We start from the raw sequence: 14,766 nt of genomic DNA, 5'->3' as shown, positions 1-14,766 counted from the left end.
AGGATCATAGAAGCAGGGAGCCACCCTCCTCGTCTTGGGAGTGCTGAGGAGGGGCGACTCTGCACCCCCAACTGGACATTTTCCCAAGGGCTTTGTTGGCAGTGGCCTTCCCTCTCTCTCAGCCCCTCTTCCCACCCAGCTGGCTTGTCTTTCGTTCTGAGAGAAGGGGCTTGTGAGGAGAGGATCATAGAAGCAGGGAGCTGCCCTCCTCGGCTTGGGGATGACAATGAGGGGTGACTCCGCACCCCCAGCTGGACATCTTCCCAAGGGCTTCGTCAGCAGTGACTTCCCTCTCTCTCGGCCCCCCTCCCCACCCAACTGGCTTGTCTTTCATTCTGAGAGCTGGGGTTTGTGAGGGGAGGGTCAGAGAAGCAGGGAGACACCCTCCTCAGCTTGGGGGTGCCAAGGAGGGGCAACTCTGGACCCCCAGCTGGACATCCACCCAAGCACTTTGTCAGCGATGGCTTCCCTCTCTCTCTCTGCCCCCTCCCCACGGCTTGTCTTTCGTGCTGAGCTTGTCTTTCATTCTGTGAGCCGAGGTTTGTGACGGGAGGGTCAGAGAAGGAGGAAGCCGCCCTCCTCAACTTGGGGTTGCCGAGGAGGGGCAACTCTGAACCCCCAGCTGGACATCCCCACAAGCACTTCGTCGGCAGTGGCTACCTTCTCTCTCTGCCCTCCTCCCCCCGGCTTGTCTTTCGTTCTGAGCTTGTCTTTCGTTCTAAGAGCTGTGTTTTATATTTTGTACCTTTATAAGTTGTAAGCCTTCCCAGTCCTCAGAGAGGGGCGACATATAGTCCAATCAAAAAAATTAATTAATTAACAGCCTGCCATCGTCAATATTAATAGAATAATACGGGACAAAATTGGAAATGACTCGCACGTTGTTTCCAATGACATTTAAATAGGACTTACTATCATCTTCTCTGTATTACTATTATTCTCTCTGCTCTCCCAATTTCCAGAGTACTAAGATTTCAGCCTTGAGAATTCCCAGGCTGTTTGGGCAAAACACTTGGAGAATATTAGTTTGCAGACTGAAAGCTGATCTAAAGATTCCTGCATTTAAGTTTGACTGTCATTGGAGATCAAAAACTATCTACATCCTAACATTTTTATTACTGATTCACTTGAGAGCCAGTTGTGGCTGTTCCTGGATCTGCAGGCTTTAAATATTGTCAATTATGCCCTAGTTACTTGCATACAGATACCTGCATTCAGTTAGACCAGTTTTTTAATCAAGAACACCTCCCCCTCCCCATGGTGTCCCGCTTTATCAATGTTAAAATCTGGTCACCTTACTTTTAATATATGTTACTATGTTTCTGATATGTTTACATCCTAAGCAGAAATACTGTTGAAATTTATGACTATCATAAAATAATATTCTTTCCTATTGAAAGTCTTCTGGTTCAATTTTTCACAATGTTATAAGTATCTAGCAAAATGTATTTTGTTAAAGAAAAGAATAAGTTCTTTTTTATGACAAGTGTACATTCTCTTGAATTGCTATTGACTATTCCATTTTTTCCAGGTTTTCTTCAGCAGTCATTCCAGGGCTGCATGCAGTTTATTCATGTGGATGATCAGTTGGTGGATTTACATGCAATAGAGCAAAGAAAGTTGGGAAGTTTTGCCAATATCAGCATTGATATGTGTGCCATTATTGATCGGTAAGCAGTAAGTAAGATGGATAATAGTTATGTAATAAAATAACTTGGAAATCAGTATTGTTTTTCTACATTCATTATTTAATTAACTTTTACCATGGCTAATTACATTTGCAATAAGCATCAAAAGACATCTATTTAATAGTAAGTCTGAAATGATGTATAATAAAGAGATCACACCTTTTCAACCACAATCCTTTGCCATTTAATATAATATAACTTCTCTAATTCCTGAACATGATTCTTTTAGCCATCCTTACGCTCGATCCAACATAACCCATTGTAAACAATTATTATCTTGATAATGGCCCTAGCTGCATATGTTTGCACTAAATTGATAAAATCTCATGAGTGAAGGAATATTTTTGTTTATAAATAAATCACTACTTTGGTGGAGGGATTTTAAGAACATTTTTTTTAAAGTGGCTATGCATTCAGCTATAAATATAATAGATTGTTCAGTTCCTTATGGAAGTTTCCAAGTATTAAGTTCCATGTGATACTGGGAGTAGAAAATGGTATGAATTTCAGTTACTTGATTTAGCAGTCAGATCAGCTGTTCTGATATTGCTAGCAACATTTTTGGTTTGGAATCATCATACCAATGTATTCTGTATGAATCAGGGATGAGTTCTGGTTTTCTTTGCTGCTAGTTCGCAGCTTGATGCGCCACATGGGCGCACCTGTATGCACAGTGCTACTGCACATGTGCAGAAGCCAAAACCAGCTTCTGTGCATGTGCAGAAGCCAAAACCAGCTTCTGTGCATGTGCAGAAGCCATAACCAGCTTCTGTGCATGTGCAGAAACCAAAACCAGCTTCTGAGCATGCACAGAAGCAAAAAAACAGCTTCTATGCATGTGCAGAAACAAAAAACAAGATGGCACTGCCTATGGCACCAGTGAGAGAGCCGGTTTGGGGGCATGACAGGCCTGGGTGGCTGCCAATTCTGATGACCCAGGCTGCCAAGTTACAGCCGGTTCCATAGAACTGGTCCAAACTGGGAGGAACCCATCTCTGAACTATTAGAAAGACCATGAATGTTGTTTTAAAAATGTATAAGGTTGAACATTATCACAAGTATTGTTTTCTGATGGAAGGTTGAACATTATCACAAGTATTGTTTTCTGATGGAATGTTGTTAACAAATGTTACTGAAAGCGCAAATTTCTTTCAGTTGAATTTGGAGATTTTAGGTTAGATGAAACATATGAAGTATTTTGTTGAAGACATGTGCTTATTATGGAAGTTACATAGTTACCAGTGATCAATATGATGTTCAGAAAGCAACTGATCTTAAATCAGTACCTCTTTTCTTTTCACCGACATACCAAATCTGGGCTGTCAAACTCATGGCCCATGGGTCGGATGTGTCACCCACTGATTGTGCCCATGCCCAGTTTACTGAAAGGGGGGAAAGTCCTGATATGTCACAAGATGACATTGTACTAAAGCCACGATATGTAACAAGGTGATCCCTTTACTAAGGTAATCCCTTCTCTTTCCCAAAAGCAAATAAGTGAATGCTGCTAATAGGGGATGAAGCAAGGAGGGTGGTATAAGTACAGAGGACCTGAGGTTATAGACTTGTGGAAACCTGTCAAGAATGTTAAAAATGAGGACCATACGACTGATGTGTCCTAGAGATGGAGCTCTTGCCTAACAATCAAGAGGTTGTGAGTTCAATTCTAGGTAGAGGCAGATGTACCTGCTTGGGCAGGGGGTTCGACTAGATAACTTGGAAGATCTCTGTTAATCAGTTATCATTGCAGCATAGCAGCAAGGCTGAAGCAATAGTAGCATTTAAAGAAGCCACGTCATTCCCAAATTTCATTCTTTCAGGAGTTGAACAGATTTTGAACATTTTCTGAAAGTCAGCTCACTTGCGGTACCTTGGTTAGAAAAAAAAAATCCCATAGGATGCACTATTCATCCAATTTAAAGGTTATACACACAAGAGTGTTAGTGTCTAGTATATTGATGCCCATGTGGAAACCGATTTGTTTTTTTATCCGAAAAGTTTATTGATCTGAACTGTAAGGGTTGCTATAAGAGGCATATGTTTGAAGCAATGTTTAAAATGATAAGATATGCCAGGAGCAAATAAATAAGAAAATTATCTGCTCATATGTTGTATATTATACAATTGTACAGTTGGAATCCATGTCTTAACTCCCAATTCTTCTAAAATTATACTTCTGAAGCTGTCTGATGGCTAGTCAGAAATCTTTTTTAAATGAAAACAAATAAAAGCTAGAAAATAAAGACACAACTATGAATTATAAACATTTGGTTAAATTGACATCTTTCCTACAAAATTATATGCCACAGACAAAATGTTCTTTCAGCTTCTACCTCTAATATCAAAATAATATAATAATATTGGCCAAATGATTCATAAATTCTGGGTAATAGAAGAAAATTAGGCTGTAAAGTAAATTAGAAAAAGCATATTGCTGAGATTAAGGAATACTCTAGATATTCCGTCTCCATGAGCTCAACCCAGGGTACTGGTGATGAGTGTAATTCTGGCCCTGGACACAGGCTGCTGCTACTCAATGGCAGGTCAGTGGTAAATAAAGCTTTCCTCATCCGGGATTTGATCCTGGATGAGGAGGCCGACCTGGCATGTGTGACTGAAACCTCTCTCTGAAATCTGCCCAACTGGATTTCAGATATGGCATCAGCCTCGACCCCAGAGAAAGGGGGGAGGAGTGGCTATTATAGCAAGGGAGAGCCTTTGCCTGTGTAGACTCGTTGCTCCAGAGATTGTGGGTTGTGAGTCCTATATTTCTTTCTCTTGTTTCATATAGATGCCTAATAGTCTTATGTTTTATTAATAATTATTAATAATTATGTTACTTACATTAGCTAGTTTACAATACCTATAATAATGCCAAGAATAAAAACAAGAAAAAATATTATTTCATAATAATCAAATCCTAAACAAATTTATATCAGCTTATATCCCATTAATAAATTTCATTCATTAAACTTTTATTGCTGCCTCTAAATTCATATAAGTGTTTGACAGATTTCACAATTTCAATATCTCTAATACTACTAAAACAAATATAGAAAAAGAAAAGAATTATTGTCGATTAATCAAATTCCAATCACCCATTTTCAAACTTCTATTCCTCTTTTCTAAAGTCTCTAACTTTCTTTCTTGTCTTCTTGTACTACCCCTTTACTTTCCCTTTTTTCTTTCCCCTTCTCCTCTTTGTATATTTCCTTCCTGTTCTTCCCAGTCTCACCCCTCTGTATCCCTTTCTCTTTTTAATTTTAATTCCCTTTTTATTTTGCCAAATCCGGTGTCTCTGTCCCAAACCACTCCATTTCTTATTACTGCTTATCCCAGGGTAATCATAATCTAATGCATGACCATTAGCCTGGCCATTTTCTAAGTCTTCATTCCTTTTGTCACTATAATTTTCTGCTTCCTCTTGTTCCATATCACTAATCAACACAGTATAATCAGTATAATAAGTGGTATGTCAATTAATTCCTTTTACCTCCATAACTATCAATATTTTCTTCCAAATAATCATCTTGCTCTGCTTTATCTTCTTCCTCAACCCTTTGCTTTATATCTACCATCATATTTTCAGAGTCTTCATTATTATCCTTATCCTCATTGCAGTCCTTATTGGAAGCCTCCTTTGTATCCGAAACTGCCTGTATTTTTCCCTTAGTTCCATCTGAAAATTCCTTAAGATCTCTCATTACATCTTCACAGAAGTTTTTAAATAAAAGTGTATCCATATCTATATCATCCATATCAGAAGAGGCAAATCTTTACAATAAATCCAAGCTGTCTAAAAATATTTCTCAATATATTTCCTCACAGCCTAGTAAAAGTCACCTTCATCTGTTCCAAATGCAGTACTGTAATCATTTTTGATGGCTAGTGTAAGCTTTTTAGAGTTCATTCAGAATTCAGATATTCATCAGATAATAGTCCTTCCTATTTTATCAGAATTGAAGACAAAATAGCCAATGTTTTTACTGCCCCAGATAAATTCTCTCTTCAAGGTCAACAGCTGAACTGGTATTCAGTCAATATGCTGCTTCTCAACAACAAAAATCTTAGGCCAGCAGATGGCACTACCACACAGTATCAAAATTTTCTTCTTTTTGTTTAATAATTTTATATATTCTTCCATTAAAAAAGCAATAAAGTTCAGTATTCATTAGAACAATAACTTGCTATTAGGCTGCAAGTTCCAAATATTTTGAATACCTTTTGCAAAGTAAGTACATGATATCCAGACAACTAATTTTATGAAAGAAATCCATTGTATTAAAAACAAGGAAGTAATTTGGAACTTTCAGCCTGATCTATATATATATAAAGTGAATATAATTACACACAGCTGGGAGGGGGGGAGGCCCTTTTCTGAGCAAAATAAATAAGCATTATTTTTTTCATTTCATTTTTCATTTCTTTATGATCAGTAATGTTTAAGTTAGTATGCCTATGCAAAAGGTATTTAAAAAACCACTTCCAGTAGCTAAAATCAACCTTTTTTCAGTCCGGGTCAAATAGACCCGGAAATAGAACAAGTGTATAGTCTTTGCAAACAGAACAGCAGGGTTAAGTCCAAAATTTCTCCATAATGGGTGTTAGTTATACCCTTCCAAGTTACTCAATGAATATAAATAGAACACTTCCAGTAATTAATTAGCCACTTTCCCCAACTTTTCCTGTATAGTCTCTTGCTGGGGCCTGGAACAAGGCTGCAGTGGAGGCTCTTGACCAAATTGCGCCACTGCGACCTCTCTGTGGCACTAGAACCTGTAGAACTCCATGGTTCAACGAGGAGCTCCGGGAGTTGAAACACCAGAAGAGACGTCTAGAGAAGTGATGGAGGAAGAGTACGTCTGAATCCGACCGAACACTTGTAAAAACTTTTATTAAGACCTACAAAGTGGCGCTCAAGGCAGCAAGATGCGCGTACCATGCCACCTTGATTGCATCAGCGGAATCCCGCCTGGCCGCTCTGTTTAGGGTCACCCGCTCACTTCTAAATCAGTGGGGAGTTGGGGAGCCCTTGCAGGGTAGTGCCGAGGAATTTAACTCGTTTTTCGCTGATAAAGTCGCTCGGATCCGGGCTGATCTCGACTCCAATTGCATAGCAGTATCGGCTGACAATGAGTCAGTCAAGGTGACTGGGGCTAAACGTCTTTGTCCATCCATCTGGGAGGAGATTGACTTGGTGACACCTGATGAAGTGGACAAGGCCATTGGAGTGTGAGTTCCGCCACCTGTCTACTGGATCCGTGTCCCTCTTGGTTGGTTTTGGCCAGCCGAGAGGTGACACGGAGCTGGGCCCAGGAGATTGTCAATGCCTCCTTGGGGAGGGGGTCCTTTTCGGCCCTTTATAAGGAGGCAATTGTGCGCCCCCTCCTCAAGAAGCCTTCCCTGGACCCAGCCGTGTTTAATAACTACCGTCCAGTCTCCAACCTTCCCTTTATGGGGAAGGTTGTTGAGAAGGTGGTGGTGCTCCAACTCCAGCGGTCCTTGGAAGAAGCCGATTCAGGCCTCGCTACAGCATGGAAACTGCTTTGGTTGCATTGATGGATGATCTCTGGTGGGCCTGGGACAGGGGCTTGTCCTCTGTCCTGGTGCTTCTTGACCTCTCAGCAGCTTTCGATACCATCGACCATGGTATCCTTCTGTGCCGGCTGGAGGGGTTGGGAGTGGGAGGCATTGTTCTCCAGGGGTTCTCCTCCTACCTCTTCAGTCGGTCACAGTCGGTGTTAGTGGGGGGTCAGAGGTTGACCTCTAGGTCTCTCCCTTGTGGGGTGCCTCAGGGGTCAGTCCTCTCCCCCCTGCTATTTAATATCTACATGAAACCGCTGGGTGAGATCATCCATGGGGTGAGGTATCATCAATACGCCGATGATACCCAGTTATACATCTCCACCCCATGTCCAGTCAATGAAGTAGTGGAAATGATGTGCTGGTGCCTGGAGGCTTTGGGGCCTGGATAGGTGTCAACAGAATCAAACTCAACCCGGATAAGACGGAGTGGCTCTGGGTTCTGCCTCCCAAAGACAATTCCATCTGTCCATCCATAACCCTGGGGGGGGGAATTATTGACTCTCTCACAGAGGGTCCACAACTTGGGCGTCCTCCTCGATCCACAGCTGACATTGGAACATCATCTTTCGGCTGTAGCGAGGAGGGCATTTGCCCAGGTTTGCTTGGTGCACCAGTTGCGGCCCTATTTGGAGAGGGAGTCATTGCTCACAGTCACTCATGCCCTCATCACCTCGAGGTTCGACTACTGTAATGCTCTCTACATGGGGCTACCTTTCAAGAGTGTTCAGAAACTTCAGATCGTGCAAAATGCAGCTGCGAGAGCAATCATGGGCTTCCCTAGGTATGCCCATCTTACACCAACACTCCACAGTCTGCATTGGCTGTCGATCAGTTTCCGGTCACAATTCAAAGTGTTGGTCATGACCTTTAAAGCCGCACATGGCATTGGACCAGAGTACCTCCGGAACCGCCTGCTACCGCACGAATCCCAGCGACCGATAAGGTCCCACAGAGTTGGACTTCTCCGGGTCCCATCGACTAAACAAGGTCGTTTGCGGGCCCCAGGGGAAGAGTCTTCTTTGTGGTGGACCCGCCCTCTGAAATCAACTCCCCCCGGAGATTAGAACTGCCCCCACCCTTCCTGTCTTTCGTAAAGTACTTAAGACTCACTTATACCGCCAGGCATTGGGGAGTTGAGACATCTTTCCCCCAGGCTTTTTTTATACTTTGTTTTATGTTTGGTATGAATGTTGCTGTTTGGTTTTTTTAAATAATGATAGAGTTTTATATGTTTTTAATATTAGATTTGTTCCACTGTTATATTGTTTTTTATTGCTGTTGTGAGCCGCCCCAAGTCTTCAGAGAGGGGTGGCATACAAATCTAATAAATAAATAAATAAATAAATAAATGAATGAATGAATGAATGAATGAATGAATGAATGAATGAATATCTTCTCCTTTAGTCTTAAGAGAAAAAAAAATCTCTAATTCTTTTCCAGCAAAATAGCTCACCAATTCCATCAGCTCCTTTTCTATTTGATCTCCAGCAGTTTGTTTAAGTTTCTTTCCTTCCCAGATGACATCCAACTTTCAAAAACAATCCAATGATTGTGTAACATAGCAGCCGCGGCTAGGATGGCTTAAAAAGCCAATTTGGTTGAGGCTCCATGCTGTCTCTCTGTGGGGTATGCCGATCACAAAACAATTTGCTGACAATATCCCCTTCTTCACTGCTCCTCCAATGGAACCAGGAAACCCAGGGTCCTGAGGCAAATCACACATTTTTAAATAATGACAAGTCCAACTCTGTCCGAGATTTTGGCTAATGGATTAACAGATTTATCTATGCCTGTCCCTTTTATATCCTTATTAAATCTGGTTCTAATTTGGGTGTACATCCACCAATCCATTTTATTTTGTTGAAGTTCTAATTCTTCTCTTGATTTTAAACATCAATCAGGGTGGAGTATATCTTTGTATGTCAGAGATTTTGTCAGATCAATTAGGTTTGGATAAATTATAGCCTCCATTGTTGAGAGCCAGAGGGGAATTTTAATATAATACTTCCTTTTAATTTCTTGCCATGTTCTTAATAGGGATTTTCTAATTATGTGTTTATTGAATGTGTTTTATGTTTTACTTTTGTCCTTTCACAGATGAGCATACCATCCCCTTTGCAGGCCATGTCCTTCTAATATTAGTATTTTTTTATTTGATAATTTGATCCAATCTTTGATCCATATTAGGGAGGCAGCTACATAATAACGTTTAAAATTGGGAAGACCTAATCCCCCCTTCGTTTATTGCCTTGCATATATGTTAACTTTATTCTTGGTTTGTTCTTTTGCTATATGCATTTAGGTTCCCTAAAAAAAAATTGCATCTAAACATATTGGGGCTATTAGAAATAAGTATAAATATTTTGGGAGGATATTCATTTTTATTGTGGCAATTCTTCCTAAGAAAGATAATTGTAAATTCCCCCATTTTTCTAAGCTTTTCTTTGTCTCTTGGAACAATTTGTCATAGTTTTCTTTTTTAATGGATGACACTTTGTCATATTTAATCCCAAATATTTTATCTTTTTTGTTGTTTGCAAGTTCATAACTTTTTCCAGTTCTTTTTCATTTTTTGGGTCATAATTTTAGCCATAATTTTAGTTTTTATTCATTTTTAATCCGGAAAACTCCCCGAATTTTTCTCTGCAGCATCCAGAGACGGTAAACTAACCTATGAAGGTATAGAACATAACATTTTAAAGCAAATTTCTATGAAAGTTCGTGAAAGAAGAAGGAATTATAAACACTAATTAAACTGCTAAACAAAAAAGAAATTAACTTCAGATGGATCGTACCTGAGGGAATGGTCATCACCCTAGAAGGTAGAATGATTAAAGTAGAGACAATAGAACAAGCGCAATAAGTATATGAGCAAGTGGTTGGGTTAGAGCTGGAATCAGAAAGCACAGACAGAATAGAGTCAGGCTCTTTGAGTCTGCGATTGCCCAAACAGCTGCCAAAAAGCATACCTAGCTAGAAACAAAAAATAAAAAGAAGAATTAAATTGATTAATCAATAAACTCAAAAAAATTAGAAAAAGCATTACAGGAGAACCCAAACAATAATAAAACCATCAGTGAACTTAATATAATTAAACATAAGATAAACCTAAAATCGCAGATGAAATAATAAGAAAATTACAAATGGTAAAGCAAAATACCTTTGAATCAGCTAACAAACCTGGAAGATGGTTGTTGCACAAACCGGCAAAACAGATCTGACAGGACCATTAAAGCTTTATATAACAATAACAGGGAAATCAACACCCAAATGGCGGACAAAAAGCAAATTGTACAAACATTTTATGAAGAACTCTATAAGGCAGAAGAACCAAAAGAAGAGACCACCAGGGAATTCTTCAGGGAAATTACTCTCCCTGTAATGTTAAACAGAAACATAACACCTATTGAATTAAGGAATGCAATAAATAGACAAAAAAACCCAATAAATCTCCCAGTCCTGATGGCATACCATTCAAAATTTACAAAATACCAATAATGTTAGAATTATACAATAAAATCTTAGAAAATGGAGACACCCCTCCCCCAAGCTCCTGGAGTGAAGCTTACATTACACTTACTCCTCAAGAAGGGACAGATTAAAAAAATCTATAAGGAATTACAGACCAATATCACTCTTAAACACTAATTACAAGATACTAGCTTCAATAATATCTGAAAGATTCAAAAGAGTACTTAATCAAATAGTACACCCAGATCAAAGCAGTTTCCTTCCCAATAGAAATATTAGTTTAAATATAAGGATCAACTTTGATATACTCGAGTATTACGATAAAAGAATTGATAAACAACTAGCCCCTATGTTTGTCAATATCCATAAAGCCTTTGATAGCTTATATTGGAATTTTTTAAAAATACAATTAGAGATAATGCAATTTGGAGACAAAATTCTAAAACTAATCCAATCAATATATAATAACCAAACCACCAAAATTCTAATAAATAATGATTTCACCGCTAAAATTAATATCAAAAAAGGAGTACATCAAGGATGCCCATTGGCACCATTAATTTTCATACTAGCCCTAGAAGCATTTTTCATAAAAATCAGAAATGCCAGAGAAATCAGAGGATTAAAAATTAAGAGAAGAGTTTAAAGCACAAGTGTTTGCTGACGATATGACCTTTATATTAGAAGACCCTCTGTAGACTGGACCAGCTCTGATAAGTGAAATAGAAAACTTTGGTGAAATAGCGAGTTTGAAACTGAATAAAGAAAAAACCTAAAATAATAGTTATAATATGACATACAAACAAGAGTTTAATTTAGAAACATTGTTAAACATAAAGATAGTCCCAAAAGTTAAACATTTAGGTCTTTTGATATCAGCAAAATGTAGTACATAAAAAAGCAATACTTATCAAAAATTAGTACAAAATATAGATAAAGATTTTGAGAAATGGTCTTCATCTTTCATTTATGGGTAAAATAGCGATTATTAAAAGCAATATTCTACCAAGAATATTGTTTCTTTTCCAAGTGGCCCCAATAAAACTAAACAAACATTCTTCACAGATCTTAATAAAAAAATTCACCAATTTATCTGAACAAAAAAAAGTTAGGATTAAATTGAAATTATTACAGGATCACAGAACAAGGGGAGGATTTAGCCTTCCAAACCTTCAACTTTACTATCAAGCTACAACTCTTAAATGGATCAGAGAATGGATAATTCTCCAAAATGCAAGGCTCCTAACACTAGAAGGTTTTGACTTACAACTAGGCTGGCATGCCTTTTTAGGTTGTGAAAGTAAAATTCCCAAATACTTTAGACAGCATTATATAAGGAAGAGTTTGATTGATGTATGGTTACAGATTAGAAAAAATTACTACAATTCGGTACAAAATGGCTTTCTCCAGTAGAGGCAGTAACATATCCAAACACATTAGACCTCCCCCCCCAAATAGTATCTTATGAACAAATACTTGATAAACAAAATGAATTAATTTCTAGACAAACCCTCATGGAAAAAGGTATAAAATTGGATTGGTGGTCCTTTCTACAAATTAACTCAAAACATCAAACAGACAAAATCAAATATGGCTTTCAAAATATTAATAATTTAGACAAAGTTCTCATGGGCCCAGATAAGAAAACAATATCTAAACTATACAACCTCCTCCTCACTGATGAAACAGCTGAGGAGGAGGTGAAAGAAACCATGATAGCCTGGGCCCAGAACTTCGGATATGCCATTAACCTGGCAGAGTGGGGAAGAATCTGGAATATAAACTACAAACTAACATTAGCTATACAATACTATAAGGTAAATATGTACAAAATGTTCTACCGTTTGCATCTTCCCCCAGCCCGATTAAATAAAATGTACCCAGCCATATCACCAATCTGCTGGAAATGCAAGAGGGAAATACTACCATCTGTGGTGGACATGTCCAGTCACAACAGAATTTTGGAAAAGAGTTAAAAAATGGATTGAACAAATTATTTTACAAACTATTAAACTAAAACCAAAATTATTTCTATTAGGTATTGCAAATTTGCCAAAAACGAAATGTACTTGATCCTACACATTACAACAGCAGCCAGGTTGATATATGCACAAACATGGGGGGGGGGGGGGGGAACCCTGTGCCATCAACTTTATGGAATGTGCATAAATGACCAAACTGATCCTTGAATTTCAAGAAAAATATGACTCTGACTTTTACAGTGCCTGGGGAAATTGGTATAAATGGCTGGAAGCAATGTTCCCTCTAATTTTTATATATATATATAAACAATGCAAACAAATTGTACTGAAGATACATAAAATAACCAGAATGTACCACCAAATGATGGATCCAAAACCCTCTATCATACATACACTCTAGAGAACATTATACGACTATCCAGGAGATTACATACAGTACTAACACACTTCACCTTCACAGATTTTATATGTATGTACTATTTCGAAAAAACTCCCTACTTAATTCACAATTATATTTACGGAAATCAAATATGTTAAATCCACAACCTACCCACAAACAATTCGCTCAACTAGTTGGCTATTCTTGTCCCTTCCCCTTTTCCCATTTCTCCCCTTCTTTCTTTCTTTCTTTCTTTCTCTTTTCCTTTTCTTGCTACTTCTTTCTATTTCTTTACTATTTAATCTATACCTATGTATGATTATAAGTATGTTTATTGATTCTGTGTGTTTTAATTGTTGAAATAAAGCTTATTTTTTATTTTAAAAACAAAAACAAATAAATGATTTTTTTCTGAGACAGAATCGCTTAATATGAAGAAATACAGGATTGTTTTATTAATTTATACCAATAAAATAATAAACATAACACTTGTCTTCTTCACCTGTCCCAATATCTCTACATCAAGGGATTCTTTGCGAAGGTCTCAAAGTATTGTTGGTACTATTGTCAGATAGAGAAGCACATTTTAGAAAAAATATATCAACATTAACATTGTCTACCTTCTCAACAAGATAGAGAGAGGGGAAGACTTTGACAATTATGTTGTGACATCACAAAAATATGCTTTTGGGATTCTAAAGGTAATGAAATGCAATTCTAAGTATCTCTTTTCCATGATTATTATTACTCAAGTAATAGTGATAAATCTTTTTAATTATTATTTTTATTATGCAATTTTCTTTGTTCTGCATAAAAAAATTACATATTCATAGTAGTAGTTTACTGTCTTGGTACAATCTCTTTTAAATACACATAATAATTATTATACACACAATAATTATTATTGTTATTTTCAAAATCTATTCACCATGGCCTTCACTTATCCTTATTAAACAGTTTCCATTATTTAATTAAATACTCTGTTCAGTTTTATATATAATCAATAATATCAGACATTATAAACGTCATGTAAATACAACATCTATAAGAGTTATCCTCCAAATCTATAAATCATAATATTTCTTATCCTAATTATTCAATATTCATTATTTAATTGTAATTACTTCATTTTTGTTTACATTTCCTTCTTGATTCTAAATTTCTAACTTCTGCTTCTATTTTCTAACATTAACAAAATAGTTCCCAAGTTAAAAAGTAATATTTTCCCCATTTCTAATTTCTACCTCTATACTAATTTTTAATGGAACAACTCCTATATTAAACAGTATTCTACTACCACCCCTAATCTCTTGTCCATTTTGGTAGTTCACCTCTTATTGACTTTTTGACACATCTCCTATACTTTTCGCTTGGGGTCTTATATCTTCTTATATTGTAAAAAAAAATTCCAGGAGTCCAGGATAATAAAAGGGAAAAATATTTTAACTAAATCAAATCAACAAAAGAATCAATAAGTATATTGAGACCAGAGACACCACAGGAAATGCCCATTTGTCTATAGGGTAATGAATCAGTACAGAATACAGCATTTTTATACATTCTTTACTCTCATGGCCCACATCATTGTTGTCTCCCATATCATTCTCATGTTAGGATAGTGATTCAGCACTTTCATTGACCATACATCTCCTTTTTGGGT

The 14,766-nt window shown here is 37.5% G+C and overlaps 1 protein-coding gene across 1 annotated transcript in view; it reads left to right on the top strand.

Annotated features, from left to right (window-relative positions):
- CNTNAP2 (contactin associated protein 2) overlaps nt 1-14,766 on the top strand; it is a 653,718-nt gene that overhangs the window by 307,944 nt on the left and 331,008 nt on the right. Inside the window, exon 10 of the mRNA XM_070766812.1 lies at nt 1,532-1,670. Coding sequence (XP_070622913.1) covers nt 1,532-1,670 — 139 coding nt within the window. The remainder of the gene's footprint in view (nt 1-1,531; nt 1,671-14,766) is intronic.

The sequence above is a fragment of the Erythrolamprus reginae genome, chromosome Z (genome assembly GCF_031021105.1).
Source record: "Erythrolamprus reginae isolate rEryReg1 chromosome Z, rEryReg1.hap1, whole genome shotgun sequence".
NCBI lineage: Eukaryota > Metazoa > Chordata > Lepidosauria > Squamata > Dipsadidae > Erythrolamprus > Erythrolamprus reginae.
Note: the sequence above shows the minus strand (reverse complement) of the source record. Positions and strands in the feature narration are given on the sequence as shown.